The sequence below is a fragment of the Trichechus manatus genome, unplaced genomic scaffold, assembly GCF_000243295.1.
Source record: "Trichechus manatus latirostris isolate Lorelei unplaced genomic scaffold, TriManLat1.0 scaffold00127, whole genome shotgun sequence".
Lineage (NCBI taxonomy): Eukaryota > Metazoa > Chordata > Mammalia > Sirenia > Trichechidae > Trichechus > Trichechus manatus.
In genome coordinates this window covers 6,353,500-6,365,857 of record NW_004444063.1, presented here as the reverse complement: position 1 = coordinate 6,365,857, position 12,358 = coordinate 6,353,500, and the positions used below count along the sequence as shown (strand labels likewise).

Below are 12,358 nucleotides of genomic sequence, written 5' to 3'. Positions count from 1 at the left end.
TCTGGAAACTCATTTTAATTCTAAGGCCTGTCCTGGGAGGTCCATTCATTCATTCATGCTTGTGCACATACATTAATTCACCACCACGACAATTTGCCTTGCACCAACCTAGGCTCTGGGTATACTGTGGAGCGGCGACCAGGTTCAGCCCCTGCCTGTGTCCCCACTCCCCACATCCCCACTAAGTCCTGTTGGATCACTTCCACCCTTGGCATGCCTAGCAACCCTGCAACTTCTGCCACCAGGGAGATGGGAATGCTCAGCCAACATGCATGCGGACCCTCCTTCCAAACTCTGCGTGTTTTCACACTTCAAGGGCAAGACAGAGGCCAGCAGCAAACTGAGCCAGAGTTGTCTGTTTTTGGTTTATTAGAACATAGCATATAACAAAATAAATATTAATTTACCAGATTCTTAATCATTTCATAAATAATATTAATAAACCTTTTAAAAGATGTTAAATTAAGATAAAATTCTACATTTCTTTTGCCTGGAGCAAACAATAGGACAATACTTTAATGATTCTGTTATCTGAAATATATCTAAAATATTTTATGCTTTCTGCCTGTGTGATGTGGTAAAGTAACAGTATGCCTGAAATATTTACTTTGCCTCTGGAGTTTAATTACACTGAAAATTAAGGCCCTGCCCTTGGTTGGCCCTCATTCTCATACAATAAAATGTTCTTTTCCTCCTCCAAGGTCTTAGGCGACAATAAGCCCGTTTAGTCTCAACCTTCTACGTCCAATCAGTGCTTATTACACCAAGAAACTCTTGCAGGTAGTCTAGGAATTGCTTTATTTTCCGTCTTTCTTCTCCACACTTTTTCTGTGAAAAAAACAGACAATCAGTATTGTAGGAAACTGTCAATTCCTATAAAAACAGGCACAGCCAGACAAATGTATTTTCCACTAAATGTTTTTAACTTACTTTTTGGAGGTCTATGTATTCCTTGAGTAAAGACAAGTTTTGGAACAGTTTTTCCACATCATCATCTGGTACAGTTCGATTCCTCAGTGTGTCTATTCCCTGGAAGATTTCTTCAGTGCACAGTTGGTGCTAAATGAGGAAGATTTTTAAAAACGCTTATAATCAAAACAAGGTATAAAAATTTATTCCAAAATGTTAGGCTTTGTTTTGTGGTATTTGCATGAGTTCCTGTTTCCAAAGAGTTTTATATTTGCTCCTTTTCCAGGTGACAAACCATTACCTCGCACTGAAACGTAATTTTTAAAAAACAGATAAAGTTTATATAATTACTGGAGAGTTTATAAATGATATTAATGAACTACTTAACCAGAAATAAAATGTTTAAGAAATGTAATTAATGAACTACATTATTGATTGAACTCACATTAATATTGTCTTTTATACTTACAGCTGATAATTTTATTCTATTTAGACTAATGAAATCATATATTTTGCATTGTAATATGGCCATGATATACTCCAAATGGCGCTTTAGTGGCACAGTGGTTAAGAGCTCGGCTGCTAACCAAAAGGTCGGCAGTTTGAATCCACCGGCCGCTCCTTGGAAACCCTATGGGGCAGTTCTACTCTGCCCTGTAGGGTCACTATGAGTCCGAATCAACTTGACAGCAACAGTTCCATTGTATACTATAATCATTTAAATATGTAGAAATGACTATTAATACAGGACATTTATTGTGTATTTTAATGTATTTTAATCATGATTCTAAAAATACAACCCTAAGTTGCTAATACTTTCAGAAAGACAGTAGAGCAGGAAGGCCATAGACAGAGCTAAACAGAGTCTAGGAGGCACCTGTCATAAATGTGAGATTTTTCTAGAAAGAATCCCTGACATAACACTCTTCAGGAGAGAGAACTGACAACATCACTAAAGGGCCTGATCCATTTGTTTAGTGGATTCTACTTGTTATAAAGTCCTTCCTAATATAATAATTACATACAGTCATATCCACGTATATGAAAATAAAATGAGAAAATAAAATAGTTCCAATGATAACTAATGCTTTACAGCTTAACATACGTCATTTACTTAATCGTGCAATCAATCATTTTATTGAATTATAATTTAACTTACATTTTTATGCACAGGAGTAAGAATCCTCAGGGTCTGAAAAGAAAAGGAAATACAGTCATTTTAAAAGCACTTTAGCATTCATAAAGTTTAATATAATGCTTGCTAGTGTTGTGGTTAACTAGATGTGACTAACACTCTTGTAACTTCATTATTAACACCAGATCTTCATACCTGGTAATTGAACCACCACAAATTATTATCTATGCATTTCAGAGACTAGGAATCAAAAAGAAAATTACCCCATCGCCTATTAGCAGAGTTCGATGAGTTGAGAGCAGCGTCAAGGTCTCTGCCACCAGTCTATGCACGGGACTTTCTAAGGCAAGGGCACAAGCATAGCCAGCTCCAAGCACTAGCAAACTCAAATGTAGAAGCATTCTTGTGGCTCTGAAATGTTCAGCGTTTGCCTTTGGCAAACAAAGTGCATACTGCAAGGTTACATCCCCAGTCAATTTATTCTGTCTTTGAGGAAATGAATAATTTCTAACAATCAGATAGAGAATGCCTAACAATGGCATATCATGAAACTAAGTGTTTCCAATGCCTTGTACCTTAAAAAATCATTTCAGTTCTATCTTTCAATAATAATAAAAATCCCTATTTCTCCCCTCGGAAACATTTTCTATTACAAAAGAAAACCTTTGGGTAGATACATCATTGCCCAACATTTGCAGTTCTTAAAAATCAAAAGGTTGAATTTCCTCTTAGAAGATATGTGTCATAGCAAATAAATGGAAACAATCAGAGTGCCCATCAGTGGATGAATGGATAAGAAAACTGTGATACGTACATATGACGGGATACTACACAACCATAAAGAACAATGATGAGCTTGCGAAACATAACATGAATGGACATGGATGGCATAATGCTAAGTGAAATGGACAAATATTGTATGATCCCCCTTTTATAAGAAGACAAGAATAGAGAAATATAGTGAGACCAATGTTCATTGGTGGTTACCAGGAAGGGGTGGGGTGGGGGGGTGGGGAAAGTATGCTTTATACCATAAGACTAGTTATTTTTGGTGATAGGAAAAGTGGCACTGAATGTGGATGTACTGAGCACAGCATAACCAAAGTAAAATGGAGCATTTGCGCACATATGGATGGGTACAGGCAAATTCGTATACACGTAGGTACTGGTGTGTACCTAGGTGAGAACAGATAGAAGTATCTATAGGTACATGCCAATCCAATATGTGGGTGCAGGCACATATATTCATTGAAGACACAAATATGGATACTCCTCAGACATAACCAAACACCTTCCAACACTGGTTTTCTGCGTTTGAAGGCTTAAAACCATAGTCTCATGGGACAACTCGGTCAGTTGGCATAACGTAGTTCACAAAAATCATCATCTGCATCCTAGTGAAGTGAGTAACATCTGGGGTCTTCAAAGCTTGTGAGAGGCCATTTAAAACACAACTACGGGTCTTGACTTGCCAGGAGAAAAACAGTAAGAAGGTAACCAAAAGTGTAGAGAAGGAACAAGCCTACACAAGCCACAACCTCATTTTCCCTGAGACCAGAAGAACTAGATGGTGACCAGCTACTACCACTAACCATTCTGACGGGGGTCACAATAATTGGTCCCAGATAGAATGGGAGAAAAATATGGCACAGAACTCAAATTCTTATTAAAAAGAAGAAGGAAAAAAAAAAAAAAGCCAGACAAATTGTAACAGTAGAGAACAGAGGACTCCCTGAGACTATTGCCCTGAGACACTCTTTAAACCTAGAACTGAGCCTATCCCCTGAGATCCCCTTTTAGCGAAATAGCAGAGTGGCACACAAAATAAAGAATATTACCTGTAAGATTGGTGCCCTACTCAAAAAACATCAATATGAGACCAAAAGGTCAACAATTACTCAAAAGCAAAGATGAGAAGATTAGGGGTCAGGGAAACTAGGGTAATGGAAAGCGTACAAACTGAACACAGTTAAACAGAATGCTGACACATTGTGATAAATCTAACTAATGTCACTGAACAATTTGTGTTGGAATTGTCAATGGGAACCTAACTTGCGGTCTAAACTTTCACCAAAAATTCAATAAAATATTATGAAAAATAAAATTAAAAGATGTGTGTCAAAAGGAGAAGCATAATGTAAACCAGGAGATAGGATTTTATGCTGAAATACATTAAGTATCGGGATTTTTAAAATTCAAGTTGACTAAATTCCACCATGGTTGTGGTCAAATTGGTTTGCTTTAAAAGGAATTGGAAATACTGGCAAGAAGATGGTGATTAGGGCCAGAGCCCACCAAAACTTAGCAGGGTCAAGTTATATTCACGACAGTCTCTATTAGGGTCAGTGACCAAACACCTAACCCAAACTGGTTGAAGCCAGACAAGGAATGTATTGGTTCATAAAACCAAACAGTCCAGGGAGGGAAGCTCCTTTACATCCTTCTTGCCTCAGTGTTATGGATTGAATTGTGTCCCCACAAAATGTGTATCAACTTGGTTAGGCCATGATTCCAAGTATTGTGTAGTTGTCCACCATTTTATGATCTGATGTGATTATCCTATGTGTTGTAAATCCTAATCTCTATGATGTTAACGAGGCAGGATTAGAGGCAGTTATGTTAATGATGCAGGACGCAGTCTACTGGATTAGGTTGTATCTTGAGTCGATTTCATTTGAGATATAAAAGAGAGAAGCAAGCAGAGAGGAGAGGGACGTCACGCCACCAAGAAAGAAGTGCCGGGGGCAGAGCGCATCTTTTGGACCTGGGTCCCTGCGCTGAGAAACTCCTAGACCAGGGGAAGATTGATGACATTCCCCCAGAACCAACAGAGAATGGCTGTCCCTGGAGCTGGCACCCTGAATTTGGACTTTTAGCCTCCTAAACTGTAAGAGAATAAACTTCTGTTTGTTAAAGCCATCCACTTGTGGTATTTCTGTTACAACAGCATTAGATAAGTATGACACTCAGTGATTCTTCCTTGGCTCCATTCTCAGGCACCTCTCCCACTGTGGTTCCAAGATGATGTCAAAACTCCTTGATCTATAGGTGTCCTGCTTATGTGCAGCAGGAAAAAACAAGTTCTGCTTTTCTGATTGCTCAATCAAAAGTCCTAGAATTTAGTCTCCCGTAACAAAGATCACATGTTCACCCTTGAACTGTGGCCTGGGGTTTGGGATATGCTGATCAGCTCCCCCTGGAGCTGGAGGAAGGCTTCATCCCACCCAAACTGCATTCCTAAGTAGTGGTAAGAGGTTATTTGGTGGTTTGGTGGTAGAATTCTCACCTTCCATGCAGGAAACTGGGGTTTGATTCCTGGCTTGTGCCCCTCTTATGCAGCCACCACCATCTGCCAGTAGAGGCTGTTGTGTTGCTATGATGCCGAACAGGTTTCAGCAAAGCTTCCAGACTAAGATAGACTAGGAAGAAAGGCCTGGCAATCTACTTCTGAAAATCAGCTGTTGAAAATCCTATGGATCATAATGGTATGATCCTGCTGTGCATGCATGGGGTCACCATGACTATGGCAGCTGACTACAACAACAGGAGTGGTAAGAGAGGCATGGATGCTGGGAAAGCAACCAAAAAATGTCTGTCGGAGTCACATAACATACGGGCATGGCCTTTGTGTCCCACCAGGGTAGGGGTGTCTTTTGGGTGGGCTTCGTATGATGTGTGTAATTAGGGGAATAGGCGTTTAGGTTCCTTCCGCTCAGGCCTGTAAGCCCAGAAGTGAGCAGATGTGGCCCCCTTCTAGACCACACATTTCCTTCTTCCCTAGTCTGAGCACACTCAATGGAGGTGTAAGCCATTGTTTTTAATGGAGGGTTTCCTCTGTGTTGGGGGCCTGGAAGCCTGACTTCTGGGCTATCTTGAGCATTTAGGACAGATGGTGCCAAACACAAATGCTACCCAGAACCCTTTTCCAAAGCTGGGTACAGTTCTGTATGAGACGCAGAGGCATTTGGGAGGTAGACATACCTCTTACATGCATGGAACCCCAGATCTGCACAGGTAGGATTATGGTAGCGTAAGACTTCCATTGCAGCCTCCCTGTACCAAGTCTGGTTTTGTTTTTGCTGACGTTTTAGGATATTGGTTAGACATGTCTGATTTGAACGCTTATATGATGTTTTCCTTGCGACTGCAGGAGAGATACTGGCTTACTTCATTGAATCTATTAGGGGTGAGGTAGGAATCACAAAAAACTTGGATCAAAGTGCTCTTAAAATGGCACTCTCAGAACCGAAGCTGAGTTCTGACAGCAGCCCTCTCTCCCACGAGGATTTCACACGAGAGTTCTTTCTGGTTCCTTTGGGCTACACTGAAGAAGTGCAGGCTTCGATGCAGGTTTCAGAGGAATGTCAAATGACTTGTTATTTTAGTACCTTCAATACACAAAGTTCTGAGTTTTTAAATTCTATTATAGGGCTGCACAGGCAACCTAGGTGGTGGAGGACTGAGATACAGCTGTACTAGTCTTCACTAAGCGGGAGAAAACTCCCCAACCACTCACTGTTTTTTAGAGAAGTCATACTGAGATCAAGCTGACTATGAAAATGAGTGAAATGGGCAAGGTGTCACACAACGAAGGGGATGGGGGCTCCAACATACGGCAGTGTGAGTGACCTGTCTGAAGGTGGCAGCTGCAACTCAGCTTCTGCTGATTGTTGCCATGTTGCCATGTCACATACTTGGTTTTCTGTTGCCAGATCACCCAATTTTTCAAAGAAGCCAGAAATCCTCGTTATTATGTGCAATTTCTTGGTTTTTAAATGTTAGCAACTCATCGTTTAAAAACTGTATAGGCTGCCAGTTTGTAGCCTCAGATTTACAGTTTAACTGGGCGACCCTATTGGAGGTCTAGTTATAAAAACTATTTCTTATAATGTTGTCATAGGTCATTAATTAACTTGTCCTCTGTGAGTCTGAGCTTCCCAACCTGATTGCAAACTTTCTCAGAGTAGAGATAATAAAATAATGTATTTGAAAGAGTTTTATTAATGTAAAACTCCAAACAAAAGTTAATGCTTTTAATTTCCCTTGCAGAAGAATTCCATAAAATGTATGTAGGTACTCTCCCCTCAAAGAGGTGGAGCATAACCCCCCTTTCCTGAAGTGTCGGATGCACATAGTAACTGCCTTCTAAAAAGTACAGTATGGAAAGGGGGGAATAAAAGGAGTAACTTTACGGTGGAGAAGCCTGACAAACACTGCCTCAGCTAGGTGATCAAGGTCAACATCAACGGTAATAGTCATATTAATTGCATGTACCCTGGATATGATGTGTGGTTAACGGCATTTTACATCTGTGGTCTTCCTCTCCAAAACCCATAAACCCTGTCGAATTAGGAGAAACACATTAAACACACCCAAATTGAAGGACATTCTACAAAATACCTGACCAGTACTCTGAAAACTGTCAAGGTCATAAAAAAACAAGCAAAGTCTGAGAAACTGTCACAGCCCAGAGGAGTCTAAGGAGACTGGCAGCCTACAGGTATTTAAAATATGAATTGCCAACATTTAAAAACCAGGGGATTGCACATAATAATCAGGATTTCTGGTTTCTTTGAAAAACTGGATGATCTGGCAACATAAGCCCAAGGGTGCCACATGGCAAAATATAACGCAGTATCCTGGATAAGATCTGGGAAAAGAAAAAGGGCATTAGATAAAACTAATATGATAAAACTGCAGAGTCTAGTTAACAGTAATGTCGTAATGTTGGGTTCTTTGCTGTGACCAGTGTAACATAGTAATGTTAACAATACAGGGTTGCTGTGAGTTGGAACGGGCTGCACAGCACACAATAACAACGTTAAAAATAGGGGAGAATGGGTGTAGGGTATACAGGAACTCTAACATTTTTGCAATTTTTCTGTAAAACTAAAATTATTTAAAATAAAAAGTTCATTTAAAAATAATATTACAGGTTGAAAAAAGTAAATGATTTTTACTATATAATAAGTTTTTACTATTATTATTGAAAGACTTTGTGCCCCATAGATGGCATGCACTTAGGGACCTTTTTACTTCACCACTAGACTGTGAGATCCTTGAAAAAAGGTTTTTATTTAATTGATCTCTTTATCCCTGAGGACTAGCCTACTGTAGGCTCTCAATGAATAACAAACAGGCGCTTGGTTTTACTAGTTAAACGAATTTATGTGAATACTATGGAAACTCAAGGAGTCTACTCCCTGGGGCCAGGGCCTGAAGTCTCAGAAACAACTCTGGCGGGACTCCAGGAAAAAAGATAGAGCAAAGCTTTAAGCCTAAACTATAGGCACTGAACCACTGTGAACTATCATGGCATTTAAGACTCACATTACTTAAGAGGAATAGAAAGAAATTAGCAATCAGTACTCAGAATTTTTAAGCATTATTAGTAATTATATAATTTAGAAAAATAACTTTGCGTAGTGTTGAAAAGTTGTATTAGTGGGGAACATTCATCCTTTTGCCCTAAAATCTTTATTTAACAAAACCAAACGAAACCCATTGCAGCTGAGTCAATTCCAACTCATAGCGACGCTACAGGACAGAGTAGAACTGCCCTATAGGGTTTGCAAGGATTCTAACTGCCGACCTTTTGGTTAATAGCTGAACTCTCAACCACCATGCCACCAGGGCTCCTTATCTCTACTAGTGGCTTCCAAATTGGCAACATGTTTTTAAAAACTGATAACTGTGGTTTTTACTGTATAGTCATTTAAGGTAAAATGATTTTCCAAGAACTGATTCTAATCAATCAACTAGGCATGATGACCAAATGATTCAAAGTGACTAAATACAAATGATAGCATCTCTTTCTTTTCTTGACCCTATTCTAACCTCCAACCTTTCAATCCCCAAGACTTTCTTTAAAATAATTTTTTTAATTGAATAAATAACATTAAAGGAAAATAAACATATAACGTTCTCCCCTTGGCACAGCAACTATTAGCTGTTTTATGACCTCTTCCAGTCTTTACTAGCGCATAGCCAGTTTTATAGAGTTGTGATCAATGAATATGTACAATTTGTGTTTATCTTTTTTGCTTATTAATATTTCTTTTTCAAGTATCCATATAGTTTTCCTGCTTATTATTTTAATCTTTATATGCTATTAGATGAAATTGACTTCACCATTTCTTAACTTTTAGGTATCTGTGTTGTTTCCAGTACTCCACAATTATACACAATGCTACTAGAAACCTCTTTGTGTAGTTTTTTAAAAAATATTTCTTTATGCTAAGGAAATTGTGTGAACATTTTTACAGCTTTTGTTACATTTTACCAAATTGCCCTCTGGAAATGATTAATGCACAAAAAATAAATCTCTAATATTTGTACAGTGTTTTACAACTTATAAAGCATTTTCACAAAAATAACTTTGCTTAATCCTGACATCAGCAGTGTGAGGTAGATTTCTTTCCCTGAAAGTCCATTAGCACTAGGCTTTAATAGTTTTGCAAATGTAATGAGTAAACTGATCCTAGAAGGAAGGAGTGATGCGAAAAGCAATGTGAATAAAAGAGATTGATAAACTTGTTGGTAAACCTAAATAAATGTTGCTGTTTTTGTTGTTAGGTGCCATCAAGTCAGTTCCAGCTCATAGTGACACTATGTACAACATTAAGACAGAGGTCCCCACGCTGCAGAAAATTCCACTGCCTCAAGCAGCTTGCTTGGCATGCCCTGTAGCTTTACACTAGAATCCCGGTTCCCCTCTCCTTAACTGCTGCCCCAAAACTAGAGCATATGGGCAGAAACCAGATTAGGCTCCAAGCTGACGTTCAGGATAACCTTTTAGCTCATTAAATACCTCATGCATAGTAACCTCCCCACCTCTAGGTGGAGTTTAACCGCCATTTTCTGAACATGTGATGCATGAAGTTATATGTAAACCCCATGGCAGTATGATTAAGAACGTTGCTGATGTAACTTATATGAACTTCCTACTTGTAAACCCCTTAAAAGTAGCCCTTCCCCTCACTCACGCTGAGCAGTCTTGGTGGCAGCAGCCCCAACTGCTCCTTTTCTTGTACAATGAAATAAAGGCGACTTTCTACTCTCCCACCTCGGTCTCTCATTTGTTGGCTGAGACGAGTTGTGTTGAGCAGAGCCTGGGGCTTCCACCCAGCAACATTTCTGGCAAGCCAGCCAGGAGTCGTATGCTCGGTTCTGGAGGCTGATCAGACAACAGACTGGCCCCGACATCTGGTGCCATCAGGAGATTTCTCCCAGAGACCTTGGGGCAGCCTTGGAAGCTGATCCACCTCGGATCCAACAGTGAATCTGTGGAGGACATGAAATGCACCTGAGTTATTTGGTAAGTAGCAGGGTAATCCTAGGTAAGGCCTTAGAAGAGTCCCAAGAAGCTGGAGGAATTAACCATTGAGAGCATTAAGGCTCTGGGTATCTGGGGTTATTTGGTAAATAACAGGGTAATTCCTAGGTAAGGCCTTGGAAGAGTCCCAAGAAGTGGGAGGAATTGACCATTGAGGGCATAAAAGGCTCTAGGTATCAGTTATTAGGTTGGTGCACTGAATTAGGTTGTGTGAGTGTGTAAGCTGTATGCGTGTCAGGAGAACGGGGAAAGTTCAAGAGATTCCTGATTGCAGCCCCTTAGGATGTATCCTTAAGAATTGGAAATATTTTGTGCCTGGCCACAATACAAATTAGCAGATGGAGAGGAATGGCTAGAGAATGTGTCCTTAAATTATACCATCCTTCAATTAGACCTTTTCTGTACTCGCGAGGGAAAGTGGGATGAGAAGTATTATGTGGAAGCTTTCATGACTCTGTATTGAGACAAGAGATTGCAGAAGAAATGTAAAATTCTAGTCCAGAAAGGGGCCAGCAGATCACAACTACCAGTCCTCCCCTCTGACCCTGAGGAAGAAACATTGTTGCCTTTGCCTTCTGCATCGGCACCAGTATTGCCGCCCCCTTATGCTTCAGTTCTGGGAGAAGCAGGTGTGCCAGCAACGATTCTTGTTGGGCTCGCCACCCTATACGCAGAGTGGAACAGCATTTGGGCACCCCAATTCAGTGACTAGGGAGAATGAAAGTAGCACAACAGCGACCAATTCTCGGGACAGCCATAGCACAGCTGAGCCCGGGGGGGCATGCATACCCTCTGACAAGTCCCAGCAGGAGATACTGGCATGATCTGGGTCCACCAACCTTTCTCAACAAGTGATCTTTATAACTGGAAATACCATTGCCCTGGGTATCGGGAAGACCCTAAGAGAATGAAGGATCTTTTTGCCTCCATCTTCTGCACTCATAACTCTAATTGGGCAGATTGTCAGGCACTGCTAGATGTGCTCCTGACCCCAGAAGAAAGGTGCATGGTCCTAGAAAAGGCTCCAAAAAGTGCAGGCAGTAAATCAGCCAGAAGCAGAGACTTTCCCCGTGGGGGACCCTGGCTGGGATCAGAATACGGCCGAGGGACAGACCCGCCTTGCTTATCATAAGGAGTGCTTTTTGGAACAGTTGAAGAAAGGGGTGCCTAAACAAAAAAAACCTTAGCAAAACCTATGGAATCAAACAAGAACCAATGGAAGATTCCTCTAAGTTTCTGGAAAGAATTTATGAAGCTTTTAGACAGTTCGAAGACACAGACCCTGACAGTCCTGAAAACGTTTGCATGGTGAATATGATTTTTATCGGGCAGAGTGCCCTGGATATACGGAGAAAACTCCAAAAACTTGAGGGAAGTGTGGAGTTGGGGATCTCATGGCTTGTTGAGTTTGCCTACCAGGCATATTCCAATCTGGACCGGGAACAGGAAAACAGAAAAATCACCAATCAGAAGAGACAGGTCACACTCCTGGCTGCCACCTTGTGGGGAAATGACCCATCTCCCGGTGGCCCAAGAAGAGGACCCTTGAGGAGAGAGGGAGGTGAGATGCCCCAACCCCCATTAAGCTGAGGCCAGTGTGCCTGGTGCAAAGAGAAAGGACATTGGAAGAGAGAGTGCCCTAAATTCCTACCCAGAGGTAACAAACAGCCTGGGGCTGCCCAGTGCCCCATGATGCCGATGGGGGAAGAATTGGATTGAGGAGGACTGGAGGTGAGTCTTCCACCTGAGCCTCTGGTTATAATGAAGGTGGGAGGGGGGAACCTGTACAGTTTCTAGTGTATACCAGAGCAACCCACTCTGTCCTGACCCAGAAAAAGACAGCCCCGATGAAACAAACTGTGTCGGTCATACGAGTCTTGGGTAAGAGGTAGAAAACCCTCCTTTCCTCCAGCCTCTAACCTGCTCCATACAAGGGAAGTCATTAACACATTCTTTTCTCTACATGCCTGACTGTCCCA

General features: G+C 40.9%; 1 protein-coding gene across 2 annotated transcripts; it reads right to left on the bottom strand.

Annotated features, from left to right (window-relative positions):
• Positions 1 to 349: 349 nt before the first annotated feature.
• Positions 350 to 12,127, bottom strand: IL5 (interleukin 5). Of its 2 annotated transcripts, none has more exons than XM_023739005.1 (4): positions 10,030 to 12,127; positions 2,069 to 2,101; positions 931 to 1,059; positions 350 to 828 (listed from the first exon to the last, which is right to left on the bottom strand). In XM_023739005.1, the coding sequence occupies exons 1-4, from the start codon at positions 10,120 to 10,122 to the stop codon at positions 739 to 741; spliced, it is 345 nt and encodes a 114-aa protein (XP_023594773.1). In that variant the 5' UTR covers positions 10,123 to 12,127; the 3' UTR covers positions 350 to 738. The 2 variants fall into 2 exon arrangements, with proteins under 2 accessions (XP_023594773.1, XP_012413396.2); XM_012557942.2 differs by lacking the exon at positions 10,030 to 12,127 and adding an exon at positions 2,308 to 2,981.
• Between the last annotated feature and the right edge of the window lie 231 nt (positions 12,128 to 12,358).

Coding starts and splice junctions, on each gene's coding strand:
- IL5 (XM_012557942.2), bottom strand. CDS start 2,586: ATGCCATTGTTAGGCATTCTCTATCTGATTGTTAGAAATTATTCATTT. Junction 2,102..2,307: donor CTCTGCTAATAGGCGATGGG/GTAATTTTCTTT, acceptor TTTTCTTTTCAG/ACCCTGAGGATTCTTACTCC. Junction 829..930: donor AATACATAGACCTCCAAAAA/GTAAGTTAAAAA, acceptor TTTTTTTCACAG/AAAAAGTGTGGAGAAGAAAG.